Below are 18,279 nucleotides of genomic sequence, written 5' to 3' on the forward strand. Positions count from 1 at the left end.
ATTCCCCTCAAATCCAGCACAGGATTCCCATCAAATCCAGCACAGGATTCCTCTCAAATCCAGTACAGGATTCCTCTCAAATCTGGAGCAAGATTCCCCTCAAATCCAGCACCAGATTCCCCTTAAATACAGCACAGGATTCCTCTCAAATCCAGTGTGGGATTCCTCTCAAATCTGGAGCAAGATTCCCCTAAAATCCAGCACCAGATTCCCCTGAAATTCAGCGCAAGATTCTGCTCAAATCCAATACAGGATTCCTCTCAAATCCAGCTCACGATTCCCCTCAAATCTAGCACCAGATTCCCCTCAAATAAAACAGGGCTGGAGGTTTTTTTTCCAAGTACCACTATAAAGACCCTCCCAAAATTCAGTGCTGCACTTTTCCTCACTGTCCAGCACCAAGATTATTTCATTTGCCTGTTTTAGCTGTAGTTCTGCTCCTCCAAGATCTCCATCCCATTCCCACCATTTCCAAGCCTGGAAATGCACCAGAAACCCTGGAAAGGGACAGAGCAGAGACCTCCCCAGTCACCTCAGACACCATCACCTTTTCCAGGCTCTTCCTGTCCATTTCCCACAGGAAAACCAGGAGCAATCACCCAGCAGCTTCTCCAAGCAGGCACAGGGGTCTCCTTTCCAGATTCCAGCAGTATTTTCCTTACCTTGGGCATCTACAGCATCTTGGGGTGGGATCTTTACCTGTTTTAAAATCTGGAGCAACCCACCTTGCAGAGATCCCAGGAGAACTTCCCAGTGCAAATACCTGCAGGGCCAAATTCCTGGTCGTGTCTCAGCATCTAGAAGACAATTCCCACTGATGTTTGCAATGGGAACAACACAAACATCTCTGACCTTTCCTTATCTCAGAGGGATCTGGGAGATCATCCAGCTCTGTGGAGTGTCTGGAGCTGCTGGATGGAAGAAAGTTAGAAAAGGCAGCTTGGAGAAGGCTCCCAAGTGCTAAAAAGAGGAATTCTGATTTCTCAGGCTGGCTCTGGTGCGGATGCAACAACACACTCTAGAATAACACAAATCTTTATTTTGTCTGACAATTATCACACACGTGCTATCAAAACAGCTTTTCCAGGGGAAAAATTAGTATAAAACAACAGGGGGGGGAAAAATAGGTGTCATGTTGGGATCTGAAGCAACGTCTTGGAATACAACAGGGTCGCTGCTGGAAACCTTCGGCTTGAGGTTTCTCACTTGGGGAATTTCTCGTGGGTCCTCGGGTGGTCACAATCTCCTGCCAGGCCTGATCACAATCCCACCCTGAGCACACAGATCAAGCTTCCCAGGATTCCCAGCAGGACCACGGCGTAGTTGATCCGGATGCTGTTGGCGCCGCTGAAGTTGCACAGGGAGGTTCTGCAGCACTTGGTGGAGTACGCGGCCATCCCGAAATCCACGTTGGTCTCGGGACAGTCCGCAGAGCATTTCTTGGTGATGCGGTGCCCCACGTCCTTGCCTGGGTGGAGAAGGGGGAAAAAAGGAGAGCTGGGATTTAGGATTCTGTTGGAAGAGCCAGCCAGAGGAGAGGGATTTGCAATTTCCTTAATTTTCCACTCAGTTAAAGCTCTCAGGGAGTTTGACAGGGCTGGGTGTGAATCCACAAGTCCTGGATCAAGTGTGGGATGCTGGGAACTCCTTGATTGAAACCCACACAGATTTGGTTGCCCAGGTGGTGGCCAGTCAAAGTTTGGCCTGAAGACCTTGGAGGTCTTTCCCAACCGAAATGATTTTGTGGTTCCTGTAGGACAGCAATTCCAATGCATTCCCAAAGCATTGGAAAGACCTTGGAGGTCTTTCCCAACCTAAATGATTCTGTGGTTCCTGTAGGACAGCAATTCCAATGCATTCCCAAAGCATTTTTTCAATGCATTCCAATTCCAGTGCATTTTTTAAAACCAAGTTATTGGCACCCAACCCTTTTCTATTCTCCATCCCAAAACAAAACAGAGGCTGCTCCCGAAATCTGGGTGTTCCAGCCAGCCCTCCTGCAAGGTGGTGAGGCCCTGGCACAGGTTTTCCAGGGAAACTGTGGCTCCTCCATCCCTGGAAGTGTCAAAAGCCAGGTTGGAGCAACCTGGTCTAGTGGGAGTTGTCCGTGGAACGAGATGATCCTGAAGGTCCCTTCTATCTCAAAATATTCACACTCATCACATTGAGACACTTCAACCTCAAAATCATCACTTCTTTCCAACAAAACCATCGATTTCCATCAATTCCCTTTAAAAAAGTTGCCCACCAACTTCTAGAAGAAAAAAAAATCCCATTTTTAGGACTCACCCATTCCAACAGTGCTGTACGTGGTTGTGCAGTATTTCTCATGGTCCTCGCACTTGTAGGTTTTCATGCAGTTCCAGTTGGAATGTTCATTGTCGCAGATGTAGCAAAACAGGGAGGAAGCTGGAAAAAAACACCCACAACACAGATTAGTGATTCCCAGCAATTCTCTCCTGGGAAAAAAAAGTGTCAAAAGCCTTGGAAAATACAAGGGGGAAAGTCTGCTGTGAACAACTTTTCCCAGCAAGTGAAATAAGTTTGGGTTTGATTAATGGAGCTGAGAAAACAAATGTAGAGAGCAAATCAAGTTTTCTTTCTGGACTGGAGATTTTAAGGGGTTAAATTTACATTTTTCAGCCTGAGCAGCATTTTTTCTTCCCCCAGGATCCACATTGGCCTTGTTGAAAAACCAACCTCCAAAAGCAAAGTGCTGGCAAGGAGAGGAGGAACTGGCCCAATTCTAGAGGTCAATTTTAAATATTTTCACCCTACATCTGCAAAACCCTGCCCAGACATGAATTAATTAATGCCTGGTGACACCCATGGGAGCCAAATTGAGGCACCACAGTAAAGGGAGTTCCCTGGAAGAGGCTGCCCTGGACAATGGATGGATTATTCCTATCAGCACATGGAACAGGGTGTTCTCCATGATAATTTTTCCTCAGTGAACGAGCCAGGTCTATCCCAGAGCCAGAAAAGAAGTGGGATATTATTGGGCACAACTGAAGTAAATTGAGTAAAACTTCCAGGCTGGCCATTTGAACACAGATGTGCCTTCTCGTTCCCCAGAGGTGGATCCACAATTGGTGGAAATTGTTTCCCTCCTGCCCAAAATTCCAAGAAATGCTTCTCATTTTGGGGCAGCTGGGCTGCTGCCAGGAAATCCTGCTCCATTGTCACCAGCAGTGAAGAGCTCTTGGTTGAAGGAGAACAAAAATTACAAACCAGCCAGGGGTCTCCATGAGGCTGAGATTTCCCTGGTTCTGTTTTTCCTGGCTTTCTCAGCCCAGGGAGGCTAATTTTTATTTTTTTTCTCACAGAACACCCCTTCCAATCAAACTTGATCTTGTTTTTAGCAAGAAAACCTCTCCCAGTGGCCCTTCAATGTTTGTTCTCGATTCAAGCTGGCATCTGAGGCTGATTCTGCCCATGACACTTGGTTAAACAATTCCAGAAGCAGTTTTAAAAGAGAACTGAAAGCCCTTTTAGTCTCTAACTATCCTGAGGAGGAGGGAAAAAGGCCTTCCCTCTGTGACCTGGGGAGCTCTGGGTGTCTCATCACGGGACTGGCTTGCTCTGAAACCTTCCCAGATGCTTCAAGGAAAGTTGGACAGGGTTTGGAACAACCTGGGACAGTGGAAGGTGTCCCTGCCCATGGCAGGGGGTGTAACAGGATGATTTTTAAGGTCCTTTCCAATCCAAACCCTTTAATAATTTTCTGTTTCTCTGCTCTTTTCCAGTGCCAGGTGTTGGAAGCTCAGGGGCTCTCTGTAGCAGGAGGCTAAATCTGTATTGTTGCAAACTGTATTAAAGTTCTCCCCTCCATCTCTCACTATTTCTCCATCACTTGGGAATTTTCAGCCTCCCACCTCTCCTGTGGAGTTTCCCCACCCCGATCTGGGGGCTCCTGCCCCTCTGCAGGCAAAGCAAAACCCAGACCTGGCGAGGATTATTGCAGTTTACAGACCCTGGAGCTCTCCTTGATCTGCTTTTCTGCCAGATTTCCCCAACCACTTCCTGCTGCAGATGGAGCCGAGTTCTCAACATGTGCCTGAGAGCAACTGAAAGTGCTGATGCTCCCTAAGTGATCCAAGGAAAATCCCTTCCAGCCAGGAAGCAATAACAGCTCAAACCATTAGAGCTGCTCTAAAGCCTTTCCTGCGTCTGCCCTCCACCCTCCATTAGCTGGAGTTTTGCAAATGCAGCCAGAAAAAACCTTAAAGGTGCAAATTGTGCTCCTCGGGCTGGCAAATCCGTGCCCAGAGCCAAGATTTCCCAACTGGATATTCCCCCACAATTATCCAGGTACGGCTGGGCCTCCTTTTTTAAAGAGGACAAGAGCAGAGCGTGGTTGTGCATCCCATTCCATACACACTCCCAGGCACTTAACAGCTCTTCCAATTTATGAGCAAAGAGCTCTGAGGCTTTCAAATACCTGCCAGCAGCCTCATTACCTAATTGGAGTTGTGGGGAATAAAGTGAAATGCTGGCAGGAGATGTGGTGCCAAGACCAGCCCGAGCTTTCGTCCACAACAGCTCCTTGAGTTTCATTCAGGAACAAAAATCAAAGCAAAGGCAAAAACCCTGAGCCCTGCTTGATTCCTGTCAGCATTTTTCAGGTCGTGTCTTCAGCTGTGAGTGGTTGGAGCTGGATATCTGAGGGTGTGAGAAACCAGAATTCATCTCCTCTGGGTCACAAGAGAACCCACCCAAGAGCGAGGACTCAACCACACCAAATATTTCTGGCCATGGCTGACACCAAAAATTCCCCGCCAAGACCTCGGCAGCTGCAACAAAAGCTGCCAAACCCTCTCGTCCCTCATTTATCTCCTTGTTTTTCCTCTCCTCCGGCTCTCCCAGCCTCCTTACCTTGTTGGGCACACAGGACTGCAGCCAGCAGGGCCACCAGAAAAGCCTTCATGGTTGGTCCTCGTGCCCTCGGAGCTGGAGCAGTGTGGGAAGATGCACCCCAGGAAGGTTTTATACCAGCCCTGCCTCGTCCCTGGCTTCCTTTGATTGCAATAATTTGAGGTTTGGGCAGTGGCAGCACCCAAGGTGTGATCAGTGCTGGGTGTGTTTGTGCGTAGGGACCTATTATGAGGCTGCAGATAGCAATGTTTTTTTACCTCTCCTTCCCATCCAATCTTTTTTTCCGAGGCCTGCCCCTGTCTGCATTGCTAATTTGTGGAGTAATTGAGCTGATCCAAACACGGGAGTCCCTTTTTTGGGCTGAGCCACAAAACCTGGAGTGAGTCAGGGCATTTGCTGGCACCCTCCATCCTTTCTCTCTGCCATGGAATGGGAGCTTTAATATCTCTGGGAAGTGGTAGAGGAGGCAAGGAAAGATTTTTGGGCTGTCCAGAGCCATTCAGAATTTCTATCTCCCTTGTACAAAATGCTTTAGGCAGGAAGAAGCAGCATTCCTTCAATCATGGAATCATAGAAAGGTTTGGGCTGAAAGGGACCGTAAAGTTCCTCCTGTTCCACTCTCATCCCACTATTTCTCCCTGGAGATGTCACTCAGAGGCTCCAACAGCCCAGGCAGGGATCAGGGATGGGGGTTTGATGCTTTTGTTTTGTTCTCCTGTCCTCCAGAACCATCCGGGGTTTCCAGGTGACAATGTTTGTTGCTCCCTGGAGACCATCTCTGGACTCTGTCAGGTTTTTCCAGTCCCCCATGACCTTTCCAGTCTTTCTGGGCTCCCTCCTTCTGCTCCCACACCACCTCTTGACTCAGGGTGCAGAGGAGCCAAATGACTCAGGCTGCAGGAGAGGGACAAAGCGCATGGAGGAGTTAAAAATCTACAAATGGCAGTGAAAATGACTGAGAAATAAAAGAAATTGTGGTCAAAAAGTCTTGGCAGGGCCCTTTGGAGAGAGAAATTAGCAAGGGGAGCTCAGGGTCAAGGTTTGTAAGGTCACAAATGGTGTGGAAACAGAAGAAATAACATCCAGGTGCTCTTTGTTTTCCCCAAATTAGTCACAGAATCACGGGATGCCTTGAGTTGGGAGGGACCTAAAAGGAGCAGCGAGGCCAATTCCTGCCCTGCTCAGGCATAATTCTGGGAAGCTGGACCCATTCCCAACCCCTGTTAGGAGTTTTTTTGCTTTTAATAATTCTTTCTTTGCCCAATTCCTCCTTTTTTTCTACAGCAGCTTCAACCATCAGTGATTCTGTCTCAGTGTCCAGAGGGTGGAGGGGGATGAGCCCCCAGTTTTCCAAGTTTTCTATTCTGTTCTCTGGTCTGACCTTGAGCAGGAATTTTGAACTATTTCATCTTTTAGCGAGGATGTGAAAGGCCCACGTGACAGATAATGCAGCAACAATATTTCAGAAATAATCTGGGGAAAAAAAAACATTCTCTCTGAGCAAGATTCTTTATAAATGCAGGCATGAAAAACATCAGGCAGGAAATGGGATCTGCTGGAGCAGGGAGGGGAAAAAACAGGTATTAATCCACATTTGTTTAAAGTATAACACCAGAATTGTCTCAGTCAGCTGGAAAAATGGAAAATGAGACTTCCTTCCCTTTCATCCCATCAAAAATCCCAAAATGAAAATGAATTATCACCCCAAATCCAGCTCATCTCAGAGCCAATCGAGCAGAAAAATGCAGCTTCTCAGCAGGAAGAGGGAACAAGGCTTGAACACAGCCCACAAACAAGAAAGAAGAAAAGCTTTGGAATTAAAACAAATAAATGAGCAGTAAATAAATGAGGCTGTTAAAACAAAGTGCAGCTGAATAGAAAAAATGTCAAGTGAGAAATGGGCTGTGGGAAGTGGGAATGTGAGAAAGCTTTTAAATAGATTGGAGAGAGGAGAGGTTAATAATAATAATAATAATAATAATAATAAACAAGATTAATATTTCAGACAGAAGTGGAAAGAGAGAAGCAGGGAGCGGAGAAATATTGGTGCAAAGCAAAATAATTCAAGACAAACACACAAAGCTTGGGGGGAAATAATTAAGGACAGGCAGAGTGAGGGAAAGGAATAAGATGGGATGGGAGGGAAGTCCCTGCTGTGTGGAAAATGTGCATTTTTCTTATGTCCAGACCCTGTTCAGGTGCTAAAAACAGCCATTCAAGGGGCTGGGAACCTGCGGAATCCCCAAATCCCAACTACTGGGGGCTCCTGTGTGACCTGGATGGGGAAAGCATCACCTGACCCCTATCCCTGTGTCCCCAGGGGAGGCTGCCAAGGCCCTGGGAGGCATCCCAGGCTCTGGCCAGGTCCCAAATCCCAGCTATTCTTGGGCCCTGTTGGCATTGCAGTCACGCCCAGGGCCACTACAAGGGCTCTGGGCTCCAAGCAGCACCATGACACCGGAGGGAACGGTGCCTTTGGAAGCAAAATCCAGTTTTTTTCCAAGCAAGGGGTGAAGAGAGCTGGAAGAAAATCCAGGGCAAAGACAACTGAGGGAGTGGGAGTGTAAATGGTGCCAGATGAACACGGCAGGGAGGTGTTAAAACCATTTCCCAGGGACATGAAAAAAGCAGGGTTGAGGGGAGGGCAGCAGGGTGAGGCTGGCAGCAGAAGCTGGGCCAGGTGGGTGTCACCTGCTGGGCATCACCCAGTGGGTGTCACAAGGGGAATTAAACAGTTAACAGGGCCTGGAAGTTTCAGGAAAAAGAAACCTTCACCCACTTGGGTCTTGGCAGGCACAGAGGGTGTTTGTGCCAGACTTTAGGAATGCCTTGTGCAAGGCCAGGCCCTTTTGTGTAACTGGAGCCAGACAAAGTGTGGTTTCAACCCGGGATGGAGGGGATGGGATGGAGGCAGATCCAGGGATGTTTCAATGTCAACACTTCCCCCCTTTTTTCTCTCTGGAGGGTGGCTGCAGCCTCAGCTCCCCTCAATGGTGCAGGGAGGAATCTCTGCTTCAGCTCGGGCTTGTGAAGTGCAGCCAAGAGGGAAGGAGAAGGGCCATGGATAAGGTGGGAGGGTGGACGACAGGGATGGTGCTCCCCATGTCCCTGAGTCATGCAGATGGTGCAAGAGGTCCAGCCTGACTCCAGACAACACCAGGCTGCTCTGGTTGTTTCATCTCCTCCTTCCTTGGAGGGTCAGGGAAGGCTGGGTTGCTTCATCTGGGCCTGCAGTAGCAGCAGGGTTTGGTAAAGAAGCAGAAGTGGGAGATTGTGGGGTTCAGAAACACATAGAAAAGAAGGAAAAGCTGAGCAAGACATTTTGCCTTTTCCACTCAGGCCCGTTGCAGGCAGCCTGCTCTATTCCTTTCTTTCCCAAAGCACATCTGGCACAGCTGCTCTGGCAAGCTCCAAACAACAGAACACAGCTCCTCAGGTCATTCCCATGGCAAATTTTGGGAAATAGATTTGTAGGGAATTTTGGGAGTTTAATAGAAGGCTTATACAGTATGTATTTGTATGTAAACTTTAAAATAAGATAAATATTTTATGGAATAGATATGTTATGGAATAAGATAGATATTTTATGGAATAGATATGGATAGATATGTTAAGATAGGTATCTTATGGAATAAGATAAGTGTGACATTTTGCGTTTTCCATTTAGGCCTGTTGCAGGCAGCCTGCTCTGTTCCTCCCTTTCCCAAAGCATATCTGGCACAGCTGTTCTGGCAGGCTCCAAACAGCAGGACACAGCTCCTCAGGTCATTCCCATGGCAGATTGTGGGAAACAGATTTGTAGAGAATTTTGGGGGTTTAATAGAAGGTTTATACAGTATGTATTCATATGTAAACTTTAAATTAAGAAATGTTGATTTAGAAATGTTATGGAATAAGATAGATATTGTTGAGAGAGAAATGGAGTTAGAAAAAAGTTTTAAAAGATGGTTTTGTAAATAAGACTAGATATTTTAGAGAAACAGAACTACATGAAAGATGTATTGCAACAAGACTTATGAGGAGTAGTTTTAGATTATTGACAGCAGATGACAGAGGCTACCAAATTTACAGCTGGGGTGGACAGGAGTAGCCCAAATCCACCATGGGGGGATGAAATACCAGGTGATCAAGGCTGGCTTCAAGGCCAGCTGGAGGGAGCTTGGAGCGCCACGAGGCACTGGGAGACATCCCTGCCCACAGCTGGGGTTGGAATGAGATGGTCTTTAAGATCCCTTCCAAACCAAGCCATTCCATGATTCTGTGACGTCCAACTCAGCAGCTGTGATCTGCACCAGGATCAACCTCCTTGTTGATCTCAAGACTTGAGGAACTTGAGTCCCTTGGTGTTGGAACCCTGGTTGCTGAGAATTTTAGACTTTCTGTCTAAAACCTTAAACTTAGAGTTTAAGGTTTTACAATATAGAAATATATATAAAGCAAGAAGAAGGACCAGCCTCCACCCTAAAACCTCTATCTTGCTTTATATATAATACTATATTCTAAAACCTTGAACTCTAAGTTTTCTACCATGTGATATTACACATTCCCATTCAAACTACACACCCATAATCCCATCAATATTTCTATAATGAATCTATAATTCAACTTTGGAAGCCTTCTCCATGCCCTCAGGTCAAATGCAGTGTTCTCATGGGGGTCAGTGCCTGTCAGCATAGAAAGTCTAAAATTCCCAGCAGGAACCAGGGCTGCAAGAGTTTGGGTCTGCAGCCAACAGGAAACCAAATCCATTCCGTCACATTCCCTCAGCCTCCAAGATCTAAGGGATTTTTCAGCCCCATCAGCTTGGAGTGACATCAAACAGCTCCATCATGCTTAGAGTCACCCTCCATGACTCACACCCCCAGCAAAATCCTGATAGAAAGGCCAAATCCAGATTCTGTCATCAAGCATGGCTTGGGCGCCACCCAAGCCATCAGGCCACCAGGCATGGCTTGGGCACACCCCAGCCTGGATGGTCCCCTGGCATGGGGCTGGTGCTTGGAAGCCACTTGGATGTAACCACCCTGTTTGTGGAGTTATGGATGTGAATCATCCTCCTCAGAGCCAGGTTTGTTGTTTGGTGGTGGCATCTCCACAGCCAGGATTGGGAATGTTGGAGACCTGCAGGGTCTGAGAGGAAAAGGGCAGTGAAAAGGGTGGTGGGGAATAGGAGCAAAAGAAGAAAAGAGAGGGAAAAAAATCCAACATCTTCTTGGAATTCCCCAAAAATAATTAATTCCAGTCCCCCTCAAGGAGGGGACCACTGGCTGCAACAGTATTTGGAAAGAAATAACCCCTCTCCCTGACAAATCCCATGTTTGCCATTGTTTCTTTCACTGAAGGTTGGAATTTCCCCTTGTCCGATTCCAACCCTCCTGATCCTGTTTCATAACACGAGGAGTCAACATGCAGGAGCTAAAATGGGATTGTCCCCTTCACCACATGATCCCACAGGCCCTGACAAGTTCTGATCCCTCTTTGTTAATCTTGGCCTCTGATAGATCTCAACCATGCCAGGACAAATATTTACAAAAAACGCCCAAAATCTTTGCCACTGAATGTTTTGTCTGGGGTTTGAGGAAGACAGGCTGGTGGCACCTGCTGTGTTTTTCTTCACAACACCTTTGTGAGCACTGTGGGGGTTCTGTGTTTATTTTCTGCATGGTTTTAAATTAAACCTTAAGATCCAGGGTGTTGCTCAAACCTGCCAGGCTGGTGTGACACGGCTCTGGTGGCATTTTGAGGGCATCCCCACGTGTCTACAGGGCCTCCAAGAAAGTTTCAGTCTCCTGCATTTTGGGTCATCTTCAACAAGAACCAACATTTTCCATGTCTGCCCATTTTCATGTGCTTTGGGTTCTTGATTCATCTCTTCCATGATGGATGTTCCAAGCATGGAAATGATCCTCTGCTCCATATGGAGCATGATCCCTGACTCCATTCTGGAGCCAAGAGCTGGAATTTCCAAGGTTGGGGTGAAAGCTGGGAATCAAATGAGATAAATAATTTCATTTTTATCTGTGGAAAATGTGGGATGAGCTCCACAGAAAACCTGTCTGTTCTTCGTGGGATCACAGAATTGTTTGGATTGGAAGGGAACTTAAAGATCATTGAATTCCAGCTCCCTGCCATGGGCAGAGACAGCTTCCACTATCCCAGGTTGCTCCAAGTCCCTTCCAATCTGACCTTGGACACTTCCAGGGATGCGATATCCACAACTTCTCTGGGAAACCTGTGCAGGGCCTCACCACCCTCCCAGGGAAGAATTCCTTCCCAATATCCCATCTAAATCCACCCTTTTCCACTTTTAATCCATTCCCCCTCATCCTATCACTATTCTTAATTTATTCCAACTTCTCTGAGTCGGGAGAAGTTGGAATAAATTAAGAGAAAGATCCCAACTGAGAGCCGAAAAACTCAACCAGAGTGGAAAAACTCAGCCCACGTGTGGGAAGATCCGGATGCTCCGGTTTCTCTCCTGCCCCACTCCCACTGCCACAGCATCAAAAGCCTGGTTGGGTGGTGAGAACCAGAGCTTGGGCTGGTCCTTGTTACGTCCAGAAACTTGTCACACCTCGTGTAATGGCCCTGCTGAAACCTCCCCAGCCACGGCCAGGGACAGCAAGGATGTCTCCATGGAGAGCCCACGCTGGCGGAGGAGCTCCAGAGCCAGGAAAAAATCTTGGATGAAACCATCCCAACCCCAAGGGTGTGGCCACCAGGGCACAGAAACAAACAGTCCTATCTGAGAGCTCAATCGTGTCCTCCACTGGAAGAGATAATGGGCATTTTCCCAGGAGGGTTGGCCAAAATTTCAAGGCTGCGTTGTTGTTTGGGTTTAGGGGTTTTTTTAATTATTATTATTTTGGGAAGGCAGGGAATGGTTTTGTGAGGGTGGAACAGAAGGAGGGGAAGGGATTAGTCCAGCTCAGGTGCATCCCTGCACATTTCAGTTGGGTTTGGCTTCTTCCCACCAGCCCTGGGGTTTGGTGAGGGCAGCTCAAGTGCCAAAATCAAATCCATCTACTGGCAGATGATCCCCTCTGAGCCCAGAGGAGAAACAAGGGCTTGGAAACCTCATGGATGGCAGCCTGGGAGGGGCATGGGAATCAAAATCCACCCACACGATCCAGGGAACAACAGAAGTGTTCCAAATCCACCCTGGCTTTGCAGGCACCACCTGCATGCCAAGGAAAGGGCACGGTAGGAAAAACTCGCCCTGTGCTGATTGTGTTTGACTCATTCCCAAATTATTAAACTGTCAGGGAAAGCACAACCAGGTCTTGAGGGGACTCTAAAATGTTTCAGCAAAGAATTTCCAAAGCCCTGAGTTTTGTTCCCAAAGTCACAGGCATGGAACAGTGGTGGTTTTGGTTCCTCCAGCTTTGCTTTGCAGCCCAATTACTGCTCAAGGAGCAGGGGAGGAGGAAGGAAAGAGGATCTCCAGTGGAGATAAAGGTCCATGAAAATTTCCAGAAACTTGTCCTTCCATTTTTGGAACAACATTCTGGAATGCCATTTCTTGGCATCGGGCCCAGGTTTTGCTCCCTGACTCCCCACGTGGAAGAAAATCCACTTTCCTTCAAGCTGAAAGGGAGATGGGATGAAGGAAGTGCCAACAGAAACAAATTTGGGATTGGCTGAGCACCTGGAGGCCAAAAGCTCTGCCCCAGTTCCCTGGGAATAGCTTTCACTGCGACATCCTGGGAATGCCCTCTCCTCCACAGCACCAAGTGCCTCTGGTGGCACTTCCAGAGCCAAAATCCAGCCATGGCATCCCCTCTGTCCTCACTGCCACCTAGTCCTGATGCTGGGATGGCTCCTGCCCACCCCATCTGATCCATCTCATTCCCCTGGGGAAGAGGGGGATGCACCATGCCATCCAAGCAATCCTCAGGAATCCTCAGGAATTGCTTCCTTTGGGTTTCTCAGCCACTGGGCAGGTTCACAAAGTACTCTGATAATGAAGAAGAGCTGTGAATCAACTTCTACACCAGTAAATCAGTCAAAAACTTGGCATTTTCCCACTGTCAACACTCCCTGTGCCAAGAAACTCCTCCCAGTCCGTGCCCAGGGCACAGATTTGGATGTTTTGGGGAGGGAAGGGTGCCACCAGCACGCTGTGACACGTGTCCTCACAGCTGGGGGACATCTCCTGCCCTGTGCTGTTTATCTGCTTGTTTGGAGCCTCTCCCTGTAGGATTTAACCTCAGGACCTTTCTCACGTGCTTGCCTCTTTCCATTCCTGCAGTGCCAAATTTAGGGTGGAAGATTTGGGGTGGGAGGTGACACGATCTGTGGGGACACTGATGGGACAGCCTCCAACCCGGCTCCCTCTTGCTGCAGAGAAGAGGAAAGAACATGTTGGGAACGCCTGGGAGTTGTGGAACACCACTGCTGCTGGTTTCCTTGGAAGCAGGACTGCATCCTGGGGAAGCTCTGTGTTACTGCCACCAAACCTTGTGGGGCTGGGAGTATTTTGGGGAATGAAATGTGGTTAAATGTAGAAAACCACCAAGCTCTGCTTCCTCTGAACCTCTCTGAGCCCCAGAGCAGGCAGCAAACCTTGGGAAGAGCATCAGTCTGCAGATAATCCGACCCTGCAGCAAGGACCACGTGTCCAGGAAAAGCTTTGAATTGTAAGCACAGGAACAAGAGAAACATTTTTTAACTAAAAGTGAAGAGATTTAGATGAGATATTGGGAAGCAATTCTTCCCTATGAGGGTGGTGAGGCCCTGGAATGGAATTCCCAGAGAAGCTGTGTCTTCCCCGTCCATTGAAGTGTTCAAGGACGGTTTGGATGGGGTCTGGAGCAGCCTGGGATAGTGGAAGGTGTCCCTGCCCATGGCAGGAAGTGGAATAGGATGAGTTTTAAGGTCCCTTTCAATCCAAACCATTCTGGGATTCTCTGGGGTTTTTCTGCTGTGGGGAGGGGGTAAAGCCCCAGCTGCTCCCTTTCTCCCTGCTGACATCCAGCTGGGAGCTGGCTGAGGAGCAGACAAGCAGGTTTCCCAATTTTCCAGGGTGGAGCTGATCCCTGAGCTCCTCCTTGCTGTGTGGCAAACCTGTGACAGGGCTGGGCGTGGGCAGCTGCTGGAGGGGGAAGCAGATCAATGGAGCTTTGCAAGGTTTTCTGAGGACACGGGGCTCTGCATCCCATCCTGGAACCCACCTCGCCCCAAGGACCAAATCCTGGTCTCAGAGCTCCTCCGTTCCCACCATCAGGACACAACACATTCCAGGGACCAAACCCTGGTCTCAGAGCTCCTCTGCTTCCACCATCAGGACACAACACATTCCAGGGACCAAATCCTGGTCTCAGAGCTCCTCTGTTTCCACCATCAGGACCCTCCAAGTGGAACAAAGGGTCCTTTAACCCACCAGACCTGCTGGGCAACCTCACCCTGTCACCCTGGTGGCACCAAACCAGGCAGTGGCCAAGTAAAAGAGGCCCTGAGCAATGGCCACACCCTTATCTTCACCTCTGGGCCTACACCGAGCTCCTTTGTGATAAGGAGGAGGGCTGGCATGTCTTTCTGCAGGCCTGGCTCCTAAGAGAACTCCTAAAAAAAGCTTTCCAGTGAGTCAAGGAACAGCATTTCTGGAGGAGGGAGCGACGTGGGAGCGTTGCCAGGACAGGTTGTGGGAAGGAGGAGCGTTCCCAGCAGTTGGAGCAGCACGGAGCTGCAGAGGCCTGGGAGAGGCCCAGACACTGTGAGTGGGCACCTGACCCTCCTGATCCTGTTCTAAGGTCATTCCTGGATGAAACATTCCCAAGGGACGGAGATCTGAAGATGCCTAAGGTCACCTGGAGTTGTTATCTCCATTTTTATCACATGAATCAGACACAGAGTGACTCTCCTGACGTTGGACACAGGGAAGTGGTGGGAAAGCTTGAAGTCTCACCAGGACCATGGTCCCCCAAAAAACTTGGGAGAACTTCTTCCCTGCTCCACTTCCCTGGAGTTGCTGAAGGAATCAGGTTGAAGACAAGGTGAAAGCTCAGAGAAAAGGAGGGGAAAAGTGGAATTTCCATTATTAGGCCAAATGGTTGCCCCGTGTTTTGGCTGTGACCATTCCTGGAGGGAGCCAGTGGAATTTGGAGGGGCAGGAAGCTGCACAAGGAGTCACTGCAAAGAGGGAATGCATAGGAAAATCAGGAAAAATCACCCAGAATGGGGCTAAAAAAGTACAGCCCCATCCAATCTGATCCCCTCTTCACTCCCCAATACTTCATGGGTTCTAAGAAAATAAAATTCCTTTCACGCTGCCCGGCCCATCCCAACAATTTTGGGCATTCCCAAGAGTGAGACAGAGGGTCACACCCCCTTCCAAGCTGCCCAAGCTGTGGATTAAAACCTTGCAGGTCTTTGGGATTTGCATGTAAATTCCCCCTGCTCTACCACAGGGTGCTCCAGAATTATTCCGGAGTCCAAAGCAAGGCACATCCCAGATTGCCATCCCTCTTTACTCCCCAAAACTTCATAGGTGCTAAGAAAATAAAATTCCCTTCATGCTTCCAGGCCCATCCCGACAATTTTGGGCATTCCCAAGAGGGGGACAGAGGGTCACACCCCCTTCCAAGCTGCCCAAACTCTGGATTAAAACCTTGCAGGGCTTTTGAGATTCGGATGGAAACTCCCCCTATTCTAGCACAGAATTATCCCGGAGTCCAAAGCAAGGCACATCCCGGACTGCCAACGGCATGGGAGCAAGCAGACGCTGGAGAATGGCCAGGACCTGCTGTCAGCTCGGGTGTAATCAGCAGGATGGACACACAGCCTGGACGGATCCTTGCCTGGGCTGCTTCCAGCCCAGCTAGCTCATCCCTCGCACGGCTGCTCGCTTTTTTCCCCTGGAAATTGCTCCAGGATCAGCGGCTCTCCATGGGCTTGAGCATCCCATGGACAGAGGCAGCAGCTCCCTCTCGTGGGCTTTGTCTGGCTCTTCGTGCTGGAAAGCAGCCAGAATTTTCTAAAAAAGTGGGTTTTTTATTGCTGTGTGTCCTCCCCCTGCCTTCCCGCAATTCAGAATATTCATTAGTTCCCCAGGCATGGAAATTTTACGGAAAAGTGCCAATTTTCATCAAATCCCACCTTGTAGGTGGGTGAGCTTGTTATAGTTTTGCCACCTTTTTTTTTTTTTTAATTGGTTTTATTTTCCTCACTCAGTCTGGGATTCAAAACAACTCATTTAGGCATGGAAGGGGTTGATCCTTCGGATTCACTTCTGGAAAGATTTGGGGGTCTCCATGGAGCCATTCAGGTGTCCTGGCAAGGGGGAGTCATCCCAAAATCTGCAGTTTGTGGGGCAGACACAGCCTGAGGCATCCAGCATTGAAATAAGGCCAGGAAACGAATCCCCAAAAGTTATTTCAGTTTGGAATGCTGGAAATCCAAAAGTTAACAAAAAAGAGGAATGAGAATTTTTAAAAACACATTTTTGTTTTGTTTTTTTTTTTTTTTTTTTTTTTGTTTGGTTTGGTTTGTTTTTTGTTGTTTTGTGGGTTTTTTATTTATGGGGGGTTTTTTTGTTTTGTTTTGTTTGGGGTTTTTTGTTTGCTTTTTTGTTTTGTTTTGCTTGAGTTTGGTTTGGTTTTTTTGTTTCGTTCCATCTTGACCGCAAACAGCTCCAGAGGTTCCAGCTTCCAGCTTTTGGTTTGGAAAACTCCTGGTTTCCCCAAAAAGCTGGAATTTTCCCCCAAAGCTGAATTTCCTGCACTTTTTCCACCCAAACTCCCAGCAGAAAAGTGTCACAAGCTCAGAGATGTGTTTATCCATCCCTGGCTGGGAACAGCCAGGTCACTTCTCCCCTCTCCATATTCCCTGGTTTCTGTGGTCCAGCCAGTCACTCTGTTATCCCAAAACCAAATAAGGACCTCACCCCCTTCCCTGAACCCTACAGAAAGTTAGGAAACAGCTCTGGGCTTGCTGTGCCTTAGAGAGGAGGTTTGGGGTTTTCCTGCCTTGGCAAACACTCATCTCATGGTGGGGGTGGCAGGGGGACAGTGGGGTGGCCACTGGTCACATGCCACTATCTGATGACCCTTCATCATGGATCCCTGCCTTGGCAATTCCTCTCCCTCTTTTTTAAAGGTTTGATGTCTCTGTCTCATTTCCTCCTCCCTCCCAGCACTCCTCAGCCTCTCCCACACACATGGATCAGCAGAGGGATCAATTTTTCCATGGGATTTGGCTGTTGGTGGCTCTGATAGCAGAGATGAAGGGTGACAACCATCCTGGACATGAAGGAACCACGTCACAACTCCATCCAACACGTCTCTGAGGTATTTACACTGATGATTATCCACAGCCAGGCATTTATCATTCCATTTGGAAGTGTTGCTCCATCTCAATTCCACGTGATGTTGCCGGCTCCAGACGCTGAAAGGGCTCTGTGTTTGCTTTGTGCTGCCTCTCTCAGTGCCATGCTCAGGGAATTCTTCTTCCAGGGAGCTTTTTCCATGCCTTTGAGGACAATATCTCCTCCTCTCCTTTGTCCCTATGTGTATCAGTTTAGGTATTCCCTCCCCAGATTCCTGCAATGACACGGGGATGAGCCTCTGGAGCATCTTCACCCCTGTCACCCCTTTGGATGGGGTCAGAGAAGCTCAGAGCGGTCTGGAGCAAGGATAAAACATTTTTTACAACCCTTTTTTGTTTAGGATCCTCCAAACACCTTCCCAATCCAAGGGGTGGATGTTGCCTTACAGTACACAGCTCGGGGTAATTTTCTGGGCAGCCTCATCCGTGGGGGAATGACTCCCATCTCTCCGTGGTCCCGACTGGCCCTAATTCCTGGCCAAAATTAGTGGCTGGGAATCACACCCTCCTCTCCTTCCTGTGCATCTCAGATGTCTTGGAGAGGAGTAATTGCCACCAGGGTTGATTGGCATTACGGGAGGAGGGATTTCCATATCCTTGAGCTGCAGTGGGAATTATAGGATCACAGAATGGTTTGGGTTGGAAAGGACCTTGAGGATTATCCAGTGCCACTCCATGCCATGGGAACACCTTCCACTGTCCTAGATTGCTCCAACCCCTCTCCAGCCTGGCCTTGGACACTTCCAGGGATGGGGCAGCCACAGCTTCCCTGGGAAATCCATTCCAGGCTCTCACTCCCTTCCCAATAAAATTTTATTTCCAATATCCCATCTAAACCTCCTCTCTTTTACTTTATTTTTAATGCTGTAAAAAAAAATAACCCTTTATTCTTCAACCATGCCCAGGATGATTTATTTTCCCTTTCTATTATCCATGGATACAGGGAAGTTTTTCTGCAGCAAAGGCACAGCAAATCAAGGAAAAAAACCCAGCCAGTTTTGCTTTAAAGCAGCAAAAAAATTTCCCAACTGTGTTTTCCTGCAGGCTGGGGGAGCCTCTGTCTCCACGACTGCAGGAAGA

At 48.3% G+C, this 18,279-nt stretch overlaps 1 protein-coding gene across 1 annotated transcript; it reads right to left on the reverse strand.

The window, feature by feature from the left end:
* Positions 1–1,051: 1,051 nt before the first annotated feature.
* On the reverse strand, positions 1,052–5,061 carry LOC131566153 (lymphocyte antigen 6E-like). The gene is made up of 3 exons (XM_058817367.1): positions 4,876–5,061; positions 2,290–2,409; positions 1,052–1,468 (listed from the first exon to the last, which is right to left on the reverse strand). Exons 1-3 carry the CDS (start codon positions 4,925–4,927, stop codon positions 1,260–1,262), a joined length of 381 nt encoding a protein of 126 aa, XP_058673350.1. The 5' UTR covers positions 4,928–5,061; the 3' UTR covers positions 1,052–1,259.
* Between the last annotated feature and the right edge of the window lie 13,218 nt (positions 5,062–18,279).

The sequence above is a fragment of the Ammospiza caudacuta genome, chromosome 1 (assembly GCF_027887145.1).
Source record: "Ammospiza caudacuta isolate bAmmCau1 chromosome 1, bAmmCau1.pri, whole genome shotgun sequence".
Classification (NCBI taxonomy): domain Eukaryota; kingdom Metazoa; phylum Chordata; class Aves; order Passeriformes; family Passerellidae; genus Ammospiza; species Ammospiza caudacuta.